Consider the following 16215-nt stretch of genomic DNA (forward strand, 5'->3'; position numbering starts at 1 on the left):
GAAAGGAGATGTAATGCTGCAGCAGAATGGGGCCAGGAAGGCGGGGGCTCTGAGGGAGAGAGAAATACATAAGAGCAAAATAGAATGGTCTGTATGCATGGGTTTCCCACAATGAAACCCATAGCTTTAAATGTGAACATAATAAAAAAGATAAAAATTGAGAGTGTTTGGGTACATGAGGCCGCTGCAGGGCTGGGAAAACTGCACTGTGCAGAACTAGGCCGTGGGGACACTCCCTGGCTGGGGAGCGGCGGGGAGGGGCCGCCGCCCTGCCCTGCAGGTCCTCGAGAGTTTTAAATTCTCCCGAACTGGGGCAGTCCCTTGCACTCTTACCGGCCAGTGTCGCCTCTCTGAACTCCCGGGGACACTTGTCATCTGCTTTTGGTGGGTGATGCTGTTGCTTAGTTGCAACTCCGAGGAGGATGGCCTTAAGAATTTGCTGGAGACAGGAGCTTCAGTCAACGCACCCCCAGATCCCCAAGAGCAGTCGCCTGTTCACCTAGCTGCAGGTGGCGGCCTTGCTTGCTTTCTTCTCTGGCAGCTGCAAACAGGTGCTGACCTCAACCAACAGGATGTTTTGGGAGAAACTCCCCTCCACAAGGCAGCGAATGTTGGAAGCCTGGAATGCCTTAGCCTCCTGGTGGCCAGTGATGTCCAGATTGATGTATGCAATAAGAATGGGCAAACAGCTAAAGATCTTGCTTGGTCATATGGCTTTCCAGAATGTGTCAGGTTTCTAACGATGATTAAACGTATGCAGACAGCAAAATCATCAAGTGGGCAGCCCGAGCGGGACCCGCACACTCCTGTGCTGAGACAGAAGCGGAGTTTCAGAACTGTGGAGAGCCGGGTGTTGAAGAGAAAGTGTTGGTGTTTTGCCTGCATCTCTGTGCATGTTATGCACTTCCTGTAGAGACCAGAAGAGGCACTGGATTTCCTGGAACTGGATGACTGTGAGCTACCATGTAAGTGCTGGTAAACCCTGGTCTTCTGGAAGCGCCACCAGTGTTCTCAGCCACTAAGCCATCTCTCCAGATGATGCTTAAAAGGACTTGTTTTTATATAACACTAAAACATACAAATACATTTTACTTGTTGTCCACTCTGCCAAAGAACCCATCATGTCCAACACCTTACCAATCATTACTGGCGTGCCCACATTCTGGAAATGGTTGACTAGTTCCCGTCCTTGAGAAGCCATTTCTGAACCTTGGCTAAATAAAAAGAAATCATCTTCCATCAGATAACTATTTTCAACATTCGGTCATGTGATGAGTTTGGGGAGGGGGCAAACAAATTCTTTTTGTTTGTGGATCTTGAAAAAACAAATGAAGTGGTAGGGGCCTGACTCATTGTAACTTAAAGCAACATAAACTCTAAAATTGTGAAGACTTCTAACTGGGGAAAAAAAACAAAAATAGTTTGGCTTTCTGCTTCTGGAGGTGCATAAAGGTTCTGGATTTTTAACATGAGAAAAAAAATTTGAAAAAAAAGTTCCCTCATTTTCTACCTCTGACGGTACCCACAGTAGTGTTGTCTCTGGTAAAACACACAGGCCTCTGCTCAGCAGGTGTCATCTGTGCTAGCAGAATGACAGCAGATAGTCCATTCTTTGCTTCAATGGGGCTTGTTCATTCATTCATCCATTCATTCATTCAACAAACAGTGTCTGAGCACAGCTAGAGTCTCTGGGTATGCATCTCCCTCTATGACCCTACTTTAAGAAGCAGAGCCTAATATCCACTTCTCAGTGAGTGCACACCATGTGTGTTCTTTTGTGACTGGGTTACCTCACTCAGGATGATATTTTTTAGTTCCATCCATTTGTCTAAGAATTTCATGAATCCGTTGTTTTTAATAGCTGAGTAGTACTCCATTGTGTAAATATACCACTGTTTCTGTATCCATTCCTCTGTTGAGGGACACCTGGGTCCTTTCCAGATTCTGGCTATTATAAATAAGGCTGCTATGAACATAGTGGAGCATGTGTCCTTATTACGTGTTGGAGCATCTTCTGGGAGACTTCAGATTGTACCCTCTATCTGGGACAGAGGTGTTAAAGGTACAGGACACAGTGTGGTACTGACATCTGGAAAGATGGAGGATCTGTCCTTGTACTTTTAGGCCATCTAGGTATTAATCACTCTGCTGGAGGGAGCTAGCCATGGCTAGCCAGGGTAGCTTCCTAGTTCCTAGCCTCCATAGCAGTGAAAGGATGACAGGTGACTCCAGAGGCTGATCCACACTCTGGCCTCCTGTCAAGGCATACATAGCCGATCCCAGAGTTATTCTCAACAGATGCATCTGCCCCTGAGCACCCAGAGTAGGGCCGTCTAATGGAGCAGACCCTCCTTGTAACTTGCATCATGCCTTCCTGCTCTCTACAACTGCTTCCCTGGTATCCCCCTCACTTCGGGGCTATAGCAGACACAACTCAAGCTCCCAGACTCATGGTGCCTATCAAGACTTAGGGCAGTTCCGTTTTAAATGACAGCTTGCTTACTGGCCCAGAAGGTGCAGGGCTGGCTCTGTGTTCACCTAACTTCCCTCCAATGCGTTGTCATGCTTTCTTGGTCGTTGTCTCCCTCGCCATTTTTGTGAATTTTCAGAGCCTCTACCCTTTCTATCTTTGGAATATCTGTTTCTTCCTTACACCAATTTTGTTTTTTCTCCTCAACTGGGTCACATGGAGACGGTCCCTAGTCAGTCCTTCTAACTAATTTATTTATTCAATTATTAATTTGTTTCCTTGTGGATCCATGGATGTTTACTGTTTTACCGGAGTCAAAGTAAAACACTGCTTTATTATTTTATTGGGCCACAATTCCCTGTGACAAATTGTGTACAAGTTCTTTATACATACACACACACACACACACACACACACACTATGTGTGAAAGAGTGGTTTTTCAGGCTTTGACTTGACCTGAGAGACTCCATTTTGCAAGCAGCTTTTGACTCTATATTTTGAGTGCAAACACAGAGGTGGGATGACTCTCTACTTTGTTGGGCACATAAGTAATGCCATCTGCTCAGCACTTCCCACACAACAGAAAATACATCTTTTCCCACAAAAAAGATTTATTCCTAAAAAGTAAAGCAAAGATGCCTCCTATACACTTAATCAAAGCGAAATGAGCTAATACGAACATTCCAGAGTATTGAAACCATATCAGGAAGACAAAACCCTTGAACTTACTGAATACGCCACACTGAGGAAAGGGTACCACAGTCCCACCTGGACCCATTACGAAGAAGGACACCCAACACTGTGGTGGTGATGCTCTCTATCCATCTCTTGACCCAGTTTGTGTGCGCATCGAGGTTCCAACAGACAGTGACATCCCAACCGTTCCCAGGGTTCAGTGTGGCATCATCTCCATCTTGATGTGGCCAACTTGAATTGCTGTCTATTTACCTCCAACCGTCTGCCAGACCGGGCCTCGCCCTTCACATCTGCAGTCCTCACAGCCCAGTCCCTCACTTCCACACCTGACTCAGCCCTGAGGCTCCGCTCAACCCTGATTCATCAGTGGGCCTGTAGCAGACCTCCAACAGATCCATTATCCAGCTCCTGCAGAGATGACCTTTGGATTTTTATTAGATTTCTGCTTGCCCCGTTAGGCCTCTCTGGAATTCTGACGCAGTCTCTTTAACCCTTTAAAGCCATTTCTGAACCATATATCTGCATCTCTGACACAGCACACCCTTGACAATGGATAGTTGCCCTCAGGATGTTCCCTTTGATTGGATCTCTGTAAATATTGTCCTCTTTTAAAAACTGGGAGTCTTTTGAAATCAATCCGGGTCTTAAGGTCAGCTTGGGGCATGTGTATGGACTGGGGATCTGGAATGCCCAGTGCTGGCTCTTTTCAGTAGTCCTTTCCTTGGGAGCCCAGCCCACCCAGTTCCTGAGTCACCTCTGACTGGGGCAGGATGGGATCTGGAGTCGACTCTGGAGTGGACTTAGGTGTGGTTCAGTCAGAATCATTTGTGCCTTTTGACACCTTTCCACTTGTCTAATGCTTCGTAAAATAAAGGAGGAACCAAAATGTCAAACACACACACACACACACACAGAAAGAGAGAGAGAGAGAGAGAAAGAGAGAGAGAGAACGCACAAATATTTATTACAAACTAGGAAAACAAACCGACCAAATACCATAAGAGGAAAGAGAACTTGCTTTAAAGTGTGGGAAGTGCTGAGCTTTGCCAGAGAAGCTTCTAAGAGGTAGCCATTGAGACTTGAGAATGAAAGGGCGCCACGTCTGTCAGAGCAACAGAAGCAGAGACGCTCAGGTGAGAGAGAGATTGCTTGGCAAGGCCAGGGACGTGAAAGGAGGGGGGTGCTGTGTCAGGAAAACAACACGGGAAATGCATGGTTAAAATGAGGTTGGAGATACAGGTAAGGACCAGTTTGAGCAAAGCTGTGATGGGAATCCTCCACTGGATTCCAAGAGCCACGAGGAAAGAAATACTGAAGGCTATGTGCAGGGGCGTGGCTCATTTTGCCTTTTAATAAGTCGTTCTGCCTGCTTCGTGAAGACTCAACCGGTGGCAAGTTGCGGTGGTTTGAATGAAATGGCCCCCATTGCCTCATAGAGAGTGGCTCTATTAGGAGGTGTGGCCTTGTTGGAGGAAGTGGATCACTAGGGGTGGGTTTTGGGGCCACCAGCTTCCTTCCTGCTGCCTGCCAATCTTCCCCAGCTCCACACCTTCCTGTGAGCTGTCGTGCGTGCTTCCTGCCTTGATGATAATGGACTAAGCTTGTGTAACTTGTAAGCAAGCCCTAATTAAATGTTGTCCTTTGAGCCGGGCGTGGTGGCACAAGCTTGTAATCCCAGCACTTGGGAGGCAATGGCAGGTGGATTTCTGAGTTCGAGGCCAGCCTGGTCTACAGAGTGAGTTCCAGGACAGCCAGGGCTACACAGAGAAACCCTGTCTCAAAAAAAAAAAAAAAATAATAATAATAAATAAATAAATAAATAAATAAATAAATAAATAAAAGTTGTCCATTATAAGAGTTGCCATGGGTCATGATGTATCTTCAAGGCAATAAAATCTCAAACTAAGTCGTAAGTACGGAGACTAAAGAGGGGGTCTTTGCAGAAGACAGTGAACCAGAATCAGATTAGGTGGCTGTACAGATTTGAAACATAACAAAAGGCGTGTTTTGTGACGGAGGGGAGAGCAAAATATTGGGCAAAACGCCCAGATTACTGGATGAAGAATGAATATATGACATTTACCAAAATGAGAAAAGTGAGGAAGAAATAGACTTGGGAGTTTAAATGGAGAATTTAGTGGTTCAGACAGCACAGAACTGTGACATGTAATGTCTGTATAATGTTTCTCTCTCGGAAGACCTTTAGGAATGGGTTTTCACCTTCTGTGTCTCAGCATTCAAACAGTACCACAGGCTGCAAAGCCAGTATGCACCAGGGCTTATCAGTAAGTGGATATCACCACTTTGTAAATACTTCATCTATTTCAACCTGTAATAAACTTACAGTTATTGTGGCTGGGATGTGGCTAAGGGGTAGAATGTCTGCCTCACAGGGTAAGACTCTTCACACCCCAAACACTGATAGGATTCCAGTTATTGTGTAAAACTTTTTAAGGAGCTTTCCTCACTGAGGCAGACCAAAACAACAGCAAAATATGGTTGGCAATTAATTGTCATTTAAGATGAGAATGAAGAGGTATGAAATGTTTATCTTTTTAGTTTTTACTTGTTTAGTTTTCTGTAGTTACACTAAAAAAATGGAGTTAAATGATTTAGTGTTTAAGTTATTGGACCTGCTTCAAGCAATTTTATTTCTCTGGGTTTCTGTTTCTCCACTTGAAAAGGGAGGTCATGATAGTTGTCTTACCTCAGAATCATGTCATAAAACTAAGCCAAGTTGTTTTTTGTAATTGTTGTTCTGTTTAATCTCAATGGGGTGGGGGGGGCAGAAAAACAATGATTGTTAGCAGTGATGGAAAGACACAACTTCAAAGTACTTTTTGAAATTTTTTAAGAACTTATTTTTATTTAGTGTATATGGGTGTACGCGTATGTCTGAGTACCATAAACATGCAGAGCCTCCAGGGGCCAGAGGAGGATGTCAGGTCCTGGGATTGGACTTGGGTTGTTGTGAGCACCACATGGGTGCTGGACATTGAACCCAAGTTCTCTGGAAGAACAGACAGTGCTCTTGGCTACTGAGCCATCTCCCCCTCTCATCCAAAACTATTTTAGTTGCCCCCAAACTCTTTGAGCATGAGAAGTTTTCCAACAGGATGTGAGTTAGGTGCTCAGATGTTTCTGGAAGGCTTTTTAAGCTTCTTAAAGCTATAAATAATCTTGGAACAAATGTATTTTTCTTCTCTAATAAATATGCCTCCTCGTTTGTACCCTAGAAAGATGAGTGTTATCTGGCACACACGGTTAAGTCCAACTCCTTGGTGCTATTGTACATCAAATAGCTTTTAAGTTTGTCTTCCAAAGTTAAAAAGAAGCCACTTGATTCAGTTTAGCAAGTTATTTACATTAAAAGAAAACTATGTGAGCACAGCTATTTTCGAATGATATATTTAAGTAGGCCTTTTCATTTTAGCTACAATATACTCATTGAAAAATTATATCTGCAAAACAAACAAAAAAAAATCCAGTGTTTGGTGAGTGACATGGCTCCGTAGGTAAAGGCATCTGCTACCGAACCTGAAAGCCCAAGTTTGAATCCCCAGGATCCACAAAGTGGAAAGGGACAACAGTTGCGTCAAGTCGTCCTCTGAACTCCACAGACACACAAAACAAATACATTTTTAAAAATGTAATACTTGAGCCCAGTGGTGGTAGCACATGTCTTTAATTCTAGCACTCAGGAGGCAGAAGCAGGCAGATCTCCATAAGTTCAAGGCCAGCCTGATCCAGCAAGTTCCAGGACAGCCAGGGCTACATGGGGGAACCCTGTCTCAAAACAAACACCAAAAAACAATTTTAAAAAAATTCAGTACATTTTTTAATTTCTATATATCCTCTTTTCTTTAAATTGCTTTTAATAACTATAACTATGCCTTTGAGCATAGGTGTGGTATATGTGTGTGTGCTTACAAGTGTGTAAGTGCACATATGTGCATTCGTGTAGATGCCTGAGATACACCAGGCGGCTTCTTCGATTGCTCTCTGCCTTATTCTTTGAGACTTCTCTCACTAAATCTTATTTTTTTGAGTCATCTTTCACTAAAATTAACTGATTTGCCTATACTGACTGACCAGAAACCCAGGGATCACCTTTGTCTCCCCAGCCCTAGGATTACAGTGCACACCACCATGTTCTTTTCCTACATAGGTGCTGGGTGGGTATTGAACTTAGGTCCTCTTGCTTGTGCAACACACCCATCTCCTCTATAATTATGCCTTTCAATACTTCTGTTATAGACTAATAGGAATGTACTTATATCATCAATATAGTTGATGAGATATAATTATATATCATCTATATATCAATATTGATGCCATCTGTGTATATATCACTATATATCATCTATATACATACATCTATATGTATATATCAACATAACTAGCCTTCAAGACAAAATAAAGTAGTCAATTATCTAAAGCAACAATTTTATTGATATTCACCAAGTTCATAATTTATGTTATATAAAAAAAGTTCAGAAGTTGCCATAACTTCTGCCTTTCTCCATATATCCATTACCTACACGCCCAACATAAATCAAAAACACTTCCTTGTAGAGTAGCTACAACACTGCTGAAAACCCTTAATTGTGACGTACAGAATATGAGGCCCCTCCCCCGGCACGATACCATTGTTCTCATTATACACTACTCATGCATTCTCTGCTTCACCCCTCAAAGGAAGTCTGGGCTATGCATTGGACCCCTGTGTGATCACCCATGGACCACAGTGATGCCCTTATGACCACTTCTCCTATTCCTCATCATCCCGAGGAAGAAACAACACTTGGACACTTTCCCAGAAAAGAACAGGTATGGGGAAGTAGCCTTATTTCCACGACATGATGGGGGCTGTCCCTTCACAGCTCAAGACAGATCTGAGTGAAGGACAGACCCGTCTTTCAGGAAGAACCACTGAGCAAGTGTCCTAGGTCCTGTATGTGGGCAAGGAGTGCTGCTATTTCCAAAACATCTGTCCTGAGTAATAGCCCCAGAGGCCTGTCAAAAAATGCCAAGAACCATAGCTTCCTCTCAAATACCTTTATACTGGACTTGGTAGTGTCCCTCTTGGCTATGGAAAGCATTCATGACTGCATTTGCCAAGGTCATGAGTTTGTAACTTGTTGTGGGCCAGACTTTCTCTGGAGGGATTTTCGTTTTTTAACATGTATTTATTTAGGTGTATGGGTATTTTGGTGCATGTATGTCTGTGCACCATCTGTATGTCTAGTGCTGGAAGGTCAGAAGAGGGTGTCCTAAAAATGGAACTAAAGTCAGTTTCAAGGCGCTGTGTGTGTGCTGAGACTCAAACCCAGATCCTCTGCGAGAGCAGCCTACCCCTCAGTGGGTTAGGGGTTTTGGTTGTTGTTGTTTTGGTTTTTGGTTTGGTTTGGTTTGGTTTGGTTTTGATGGTCCAGTTGCAGTAACATTAGACATCAACAATGGAGGCAGTCTAAGTTTCACCAGCTGTGGGAAAAATCTTTGGAAAGACTTCCCTTGCTTCAGACACCACCCGCAGGGTGTGGATTTTCTCGAGCACCCTCATTTCTGACCTACACATTCAGAAGTTTCTATCACCTCCCTGTTGCTTGTGGCCATTGCCTGGACTGGGCGTTACCAGGTACTTGTCCTCTTCTTGAAAGTGACTCATATGAAGCAAGTTGTTAGAGCCAAGTGTCTGGTTGCTTTGTTTGGACAGGGGTGTGCGTAGCTCCACGTAGCTGGAGGGTCCTGAGTGGCCAAGTTCTCTTCACAAACTTCCTGCTTCTCCCTTAGGCCTGACAATTCATTCTAGCTCACAGAATTCAGAGAAGTGCTATACTTAGAAGTACAGCATTTGCTTTAATTAGTCTCTATGTATGTGCATGTGTGCATGTGTGTGTGTGTGTGTGTAGCCATGGCACACAGATGAAGATGAGAGAATGATTTTCCGAAGTGGCACTTTTGTACCACGTATACTCTAAGAGAACAGACTCAGGTCATCAGGTTCGGCAGCAGGTCCTCACTGAGTTGTCTCAGCGGAGCAGTGGTCACAGAGAGATTCATACAGGCACCAAATGCATATGGTTAGGTAAGAAAATACCTCAAAGCAAAGTTACTGTTTCTCTATTCATATCCTTCGAGCACAATATAAAGGTTGCCAAACAGGACAGTTCATCCAACCTTCAGGGTGTCCTATTTTTATTGACAGCTCATTATGGGCACAATTGGTCGAATCACTAAGAGTGTGGCTCCATCTCTGGCCCTCTTCCCCTCCAGAAAAGCTGGATAGAAAGCACCAGCCACACAGCTGAGCTTGAAGACCAGTCTCCACTCTGAGGTGTTTCATTAGCATAGGCCAGTGGGTGTATTCCAAAGGTCCAGCATGAGGAAGACATTCCTGACACTCCAGTAGTTCAAACGGCACAAGCTCCTCCAGGCTTCAGGAACTAAGAACCAAATTTGGGAATACTAACAGGAACCATAGAGGCAAGTTTTACCAACAGAATGCAAAAGATGGAAGAGACAATCTCAGGTACTGAAGACACAATAGGAGAAATAAATACATCAGTCAAAGAAAATGTTAAATCTAAAAAGTTCCTGACAGGAAATCTGGGACAGTATTAAAAGACCAACCCTAAGAATAATAATAGGAGTAGAGGAAGAAGAAATACACCTCAAAGGCCCAGGAAATATTTTCAGCAAAACCATAGAAGAAAGCTGTCCTAAAGATGCATATAAAGGAAGAAAAAACTTACAGAACACAGAACAAATTGGACCAGAAAAGAAAGTCCCCTCAACACATAGTAATCAAAATACTAAACATACAGAGCAAAGAAGGGATATTAAAAGCAATAATGAGAAAATATCAAGTAACATAAAAAGGCAGACCTATTACTGCTGGCTTCGTGATGGAGACTCTGAAAGCCAAACACATGGATAGATGTCTTTCAGACCCCTAAGAAGCCAAAGATGCCAGTCCAGATAACTGTATCCAGCAAAACATTTGATCACCATAGATAGAGAAGTAAGAGATTCCACAATAAAGTCAAATTCACAGCCCTACAGAAGTGCTAAAAAGGAAAACTGTAAACCAAAGAGATTAACCATATCCATGACAAAACAAATATCTCACACTATGAAGAGGGGAAATACACACTAACAACAAAATAACATGCATTAACAATCATTGATATCTGGCACTATCAATGGTCTCAATTCTCCAATAAAAAGACACAGGCTAACAGAATGGATGTAAAAACAGGATCCATCTTCCCGCTGCCTACAAGAAATGCACCTCAGTATCAAAAATAGACATTACCTCAGGGTAAATAGTTGGAAAAAGATTTTCCAAGCAAGTTGGTGTTCCCATGTTAATAACTAACAAAATAAACTATAGACAAAAATTTATCAAAAGAGATGGGGAAGGACACTTCATACTCACATCAAAGAAAAAAATGCACCAAAATGTCATTTCAATTCTTAAAATCTATGCCCCAATCACAGGGACATCCAAGTTTTGTAAAAGAAGCATTATTATAATTTAAATCAAATATTTACCCTCACACACTGATCAAGGGAATTTAATTGAAGACCCAGACAAAAATCCACACACAAATGGACACCTGATTTAAAAAAAGAAGAAGAAGCCAGAAATACACACTGAAAAAAAAACAAAGCATCTTCAAAAAAATGGTGCTGGTCAGACTAGATGTTTGCATGTAAAAGAATGCAAATAGATCTATTTTTATCACCCAGTACAAATCTCAGATCCACGTGTATCAAAGTTCTCAACATAAAACCAGACACACTGAATCTGATAGAAGCAAATGTGGAGAACAGCCTTGAATGTATTGGCACAGGAGACAGCTTTCTGAACAGAACACCCACAGCACAGGCACTAAGATCAACAACCGATAAATGGGACCTCACGAAACTGAAAAGCTTCTGTAAGACAAAGGACAGCATCAGTTGGACAAAATGGCAGTCTAAAAGATGGGAAAAGATTTTTACCAACTTCATATCTGATAGAAGTCTAATATATATATATTAGATATTAAAAACAAATAATCCCATTAAATATGTAGTACAGATCTAAGCAGAGATTTCTTAATAAAGGAATCTCAAATGGCTGAGAAACACTTTTAAAAATGTTCAATATTATTAGTCATCAGGGAAATGCAAATCAAAACTACCTTGAAATTCTATCTTACATCTGTCAGAATGGCTAAGATCAATAACACAGGTTGTCACATGTGCTCATGCTGGAGAGGATGTGGAGCAAAGGGAAATATTCTTCCATTGCTGGTGAAAGGGCAAACTTGTACAGTCACTACGGAAATCAATATGGTGGTTCCTCAGAAAATTTCGAATCAATCTACCTCAAGATTAAGTTATAATTCTTGGCTATACCTAAAGGATGTTCCATCTACCACAGGGACACTGGTTCAACCATGTTTTTAGCAGCTTTATTCATAATAATCAGATACTGGAAAAACCCTACATGCTCCTCAATGGAAGAATGGATAAAGAAAACGAGGAAACCCACACAGTTAACTCAGCTAGATTTTTTTAGAAAAAGAAATGGCATTATGAAATTGCAAATGGATGCAACTAGAAAAAAATCATCTTAGGTAACACAGAAAGAAAAATATAGACTATTTTCTAAAATCTATTCACTTTTAAGTGGCCATTAGCTGTTAGGTAAAGGGTAAGCAAGCTACAAGGCAGAGACCCTGATAGGCTAAGTAACAAGGTGGGCCTTAGGGGAAACAAAGGAGCAATACAATACATGCTGAGGGTAGACTGGGATGGGTGGGGATGGGAATGATGGGATCAGGTGAGAAGTGGGGGACAGAGGAAAGGGTACTAGAGAGACAGCTGGAATTGGGGTGCATTTAGAGAGTCATGTGGAATCTTAGTGTAGTGGAAACTTCCTGGAATTTATGAAGGAGACCCTAGTGAGGAATCCTAGTAATGGGGGATAGGGAGTCCGAACTGGCCGTCTTGTGTAGCTAGGCAAGGCTTCCAGTGCTCAGACTGGGTTGTCTTTGTTTAAGTTGTTGGCCTAGGGCATCTGGCAGAGATTCCTAAACAATCCAAACTGATTCTAGGACAGAAAGTTGCTCTCTGAAAACTGAAAGTGGGACCCTGTTGCCAAATTCAATGTTCACACAGCTCAATGGATGTATAGAGCTGTTGCCCGCATGGGGCCTTCACCCTTAAGTTCTAGTCGCTTCGGCATGGAGAGGTTCTCTGCAGAATACGGAGAGATAAACTTGGACACCAACCCAACCAATGAACCTTTGACCAACATCACTCCTGCCAGCACGACCTTCTGGGACTAAGGTGGTATATAGGCCTTATGGGCCATCCAAGTCTGGTTTAACTTGAGGCTGACACCACAAGAGGGAACCCATGTCCTACACTACCTGGATGGCCAAGCACCTGAGACTGGATAGCCCAGAGAAGTAGAAAAGAATCAAACATGACTAACCAATTAATTAATTGTTCCTAATGATATTCTGCTATACCTATAGATTAGTGACCAGTCATTATCAAGAGAAGCTTCCTCCAGTAACAGAGGGAAGGAGGTGCAAAGACCCACAATCAGATATTACTCCAAGAATGTCTAAATTGGACATCTCCATCAGATCTCTTGGAGTTTGAAGGACCCCACAAAGAGCAGGAGGAAAGAGGGCAGGAGTCAGAGGGGAAGGAGGACACCAGGAGAACCAGGCCCACAGAATCAACTAAGCAGGGCTCCATCATTAAAACAAGAAAAGAAAAACATGTCAAAGACAGTAGGGGAGGGAGATGGATACAGGAAATAAATCAAGGATACACACAGGTAGCAGGGAGGTTGCTATCCTGAACCAGAAAACCATGGTGAGATTAATGCTCACTGCCTTTTCCAGGCTAAATAATACAGCCTACAACTCAACATAATAAACAGAGATCTGGTCTAGAATTTGAAAGGCAAGTTTACTGGCGAGAAGGAAGAGAGGGAGGAAGAGGAGGAAGAAGAGGAGGAGAGGAGGAGGAAGGTATAAAGCTTAGATAGACCCAGTCCTTTTATAACTGCCTTTACAGACTGATTTTAGATGATTAGACATACAAGTTAAGGACCAGATAGCAAATTCATAGATCTGAGTTCATTGTTAGGTTGTTTTCAAGATATTTTAATTAGAAATGGCTGAGAGTGGTTAAAGGACAACAATCCAGATTACTTTACATAAATAGATAGTTCCCAACAACGTCAGAAATTCACAGAATGTGACATTTAATGTCATTTAATCATCTGTTGTTGAGACATATCTGCTCCTACAGCTTCCCAGTCATGGATGCAAAGAAAACTGAGTGTCTCTACCTCCCGGTGAGGCTGTACATTGTGGCAAGGTGGCTACTGGGCAGAAAGTGCCTATTCATTTACAGACAAATTACTATCCAGAAAAGGGACACTATGCAGAATAGTGACTGATTATCTCTGTCAAGACAGGGTAGTCAATCCTTCATAATTCTGCATTACTAAGGTCTGTCAGATGATCCTGGGCCAAATAGCCGCAATTTGTTTCTCCCCCATGTTGAAAAACAGTGGCGTGTATAGGTAGGCAGCTGTCTCTACAATTTGTTTCAGTTCTGGAAGCTATATTAGGCTTCCTATATTTTCAGGTAAATTTTATGTCACTCTCAGAATTCTGGCGGGATTGAAGACTAACCATAGTCTCTTAGCCAATTCAGGGTTTTAGCATTGAAAGAATATATATATATGTATATATATATATATATATATATATATATATATATATATATGTATATATATACACATATATATGTATATGTATATATATATACATATATATATATGTATATATATATATATATATACATTTGAGAGGATGGTTTTCAGATAATATACAAGCTAAATCAGGACATAAGAGGTATAGAATTATAAGCCTTTTAAAGTTAGGATAGGTGGCAGAGTGCTTCATTTAATTGACAAAATGATAGGCTGGGTGTTAGGTGTATTTTATGCATTATAAATTGCAGAATGGTGATAGTCGTGCTCAATTTATATCTGAGAGAAAAGAGCCTTTTAATTGGACAAAAAGGGGGAAAAGTAGATTGCCATCTACAAGCAGGTAAAGGCAGGTAAAAGGTAAGACCAGAGCCTGTGATTGGGCAGTGGAAAAGGAAGGCGGGGCTGAGAGTTTCAGAAACAGGATGGGGGCGCGGAGGAGGACGGAGATGAGGAGACAAGATGGAACTTATAGGAGAGGAAGATGAACCTGATCCAAATGGCTTGAAAGAACCACGGGTGTCTGTGGATATCACAGAAGAGCAATAGAGTAATGTAGGGCAATTTGCCCCACCTAGGAGTGCAGTCTGTGTTTCTATCAATTGAGTTTTGAGTACTTTGTGTGGACATTTTGGGGGTTGAGAATTTACTGATATAGATCTGACTGATAAATTACAAGCCTCTGAAGTTTTCTTTATGGGAGGAGGGGGGGTCAGGGTTTAGAGCAAGTTGACTGGGAAGGCAGGCGAGAGTGCGCCCCTAGCCAACTGCAGGGGGAACTGGGTGGACTACCACTTGAGAATAGATAGCCATGGGGGCTGAGACTGCTGTGGCCAGAGAGTAGCCAGCCATAGCGTGGAGTGTTTTTTAACAATTACACGCTACAGAGGAGGAAGAGGAGGAGAAAACAAAGAGGACAATTCACTTAAACCCTTCCAAGCAGCCTTTTACATTCTAGAGCAGTAGCAACATTTGAGCGTAATTATCAGCTACAGGAGAGCAATAGAAGATGTGATGACTGTGCTTAGTTGTCAACCTGCTCATGTAAGGAATTAACCAAAGCACCTGTGCGGGAGTCTTCCTTAATTAAATAAGCTGAACTTGAAAGACTCACTTTTAATCTAGGTCTTTTGAGGGAAGCAGATCCATCTTTAATCTAGGCCACACCTTCTGTCAGCCTGTATAAAGGACACAGGAGGACACTGCGATCTCCTTCCTGGCTTGCACTTCCTCTCCCCAGCAAGCCCACTCCTTCACTGGCATTGGAACCTACTTCTTCACGATCCCAGCTTATACTGAAGACCAGCTGAGACACCCAGCCTCATGCACTGAACAACTACTGGATATTGGGTTATTGGGTTATTGGGCCTTTCCTTGGTAGACAAACATTGTTGGACCACAGCTTGTTAGCCATTCTAATGTACCCCCTTCCAGATGGGTGGATGGATGGAGAGAGAGAGAGAGAGAGAGAGAGAGAGAGAGAGAGAGAGAGAGAGACTCAGTCTATCAGTTCTAGTTTTCTAGAGAACCCTCACTAATACAGGTAACATTCGTCATAATTATCTATAAACAGTTTTCTTATATATTGTTGGATGCATTCAGTAGCCCTTTCTTACTCCAATATTATGTAGGAATTTTGCCAAAAACATTTGTAATTTTTCTTTGTAGTGCTTGTAAGACATTAATTAAAGTGAAATTTTCAAACCTAGTTCAAATAGGAACTAGACGACAGTGGGCTTCTTTTAAAATTTAATGTTTTGTCCATGGTGGCCCATTTCTATAACTCCCTTCTCTAAAGGCTGAAACAGGACCACAAGGCAAAATAATCCTAAGTACATATTAAAACTGTCTCAAACAGCAACTTAAAACGTTTGGATTGTTCTTCCTTCATCGAAAGCCATTCATAGTGTGTGGCTATCAACGCCCAAAGCCAGTAGGAATTTGCTAAATGCGGAGACTCTAAATTACCACTAGATGGCGCAAGAACCAAAGACATTGCTATCTGCAGTGCAGGAACTAGGCCACCGTCTGGGGCTAACCTTAAAAGGACTTAATGGGAGACAGTGAGGAGGACGGGGAGCTCAAGGCCAGCCTTGGAACTGGGGATGTACCTCATTTGGGAACGTTGGCTGACCAAGCACTAAGCCTGGCACATCACAAACCTGGGCAATGCACTGAGCACCTTTTAATATCAGCACTCAGGAAGTAGAGACTACAGATCAGAGTTCAACGTCATTCCCTACTGATCAGCAA

The 16215-nt window shown here is 42.4% G+C and overlaps 1 protein-coding gene across 1 annotated transcript; it reads left to right on the forward strand.

The window, feature by feature from the left end:
• Positions 1–293: 293 nt before the first annotated feature.
• Positions 294–913, forward strand: LOC127683723 (ankyrin repeat domain-containing protein 37-like). The gene has a single exon (XM_052180975.1). The coding sequence runs from the start codon at positions 392–394 to the stop codon at positions 911–913; it is 522 nt and encodes a 173-aa protein (XP_052036935.1). The 5' UTR covers positions 294–391.
• Positions 914–16215: the final 15302 nt, after the last annotated feature.

This window comes from Apodemus sylvaticus, chromosome 4 (assembly GCF_947179515.1).
Source record: "Apodemus sylvaticus chromosome 4, mApoSyl1.1, whole genome shotgun sequence".
Classification (NCBI taxonomy): domain Eukaryota; kingdom Metazoa; phylum Chordata; class Mammalia; order Rodentia; family Muridae; genus Apodemus; species Apodemus sylvaticus.

Bases quoted from the DNA above. Each gene is read 5' to 3' on its own strand.
- LOC127683723 (XM_052180975.1), top strand. From the start codon at position 392: ATGCTGTTGCTTAGTTGCAACTCCGAGGAGGATGGCCTTAAGAATTTG.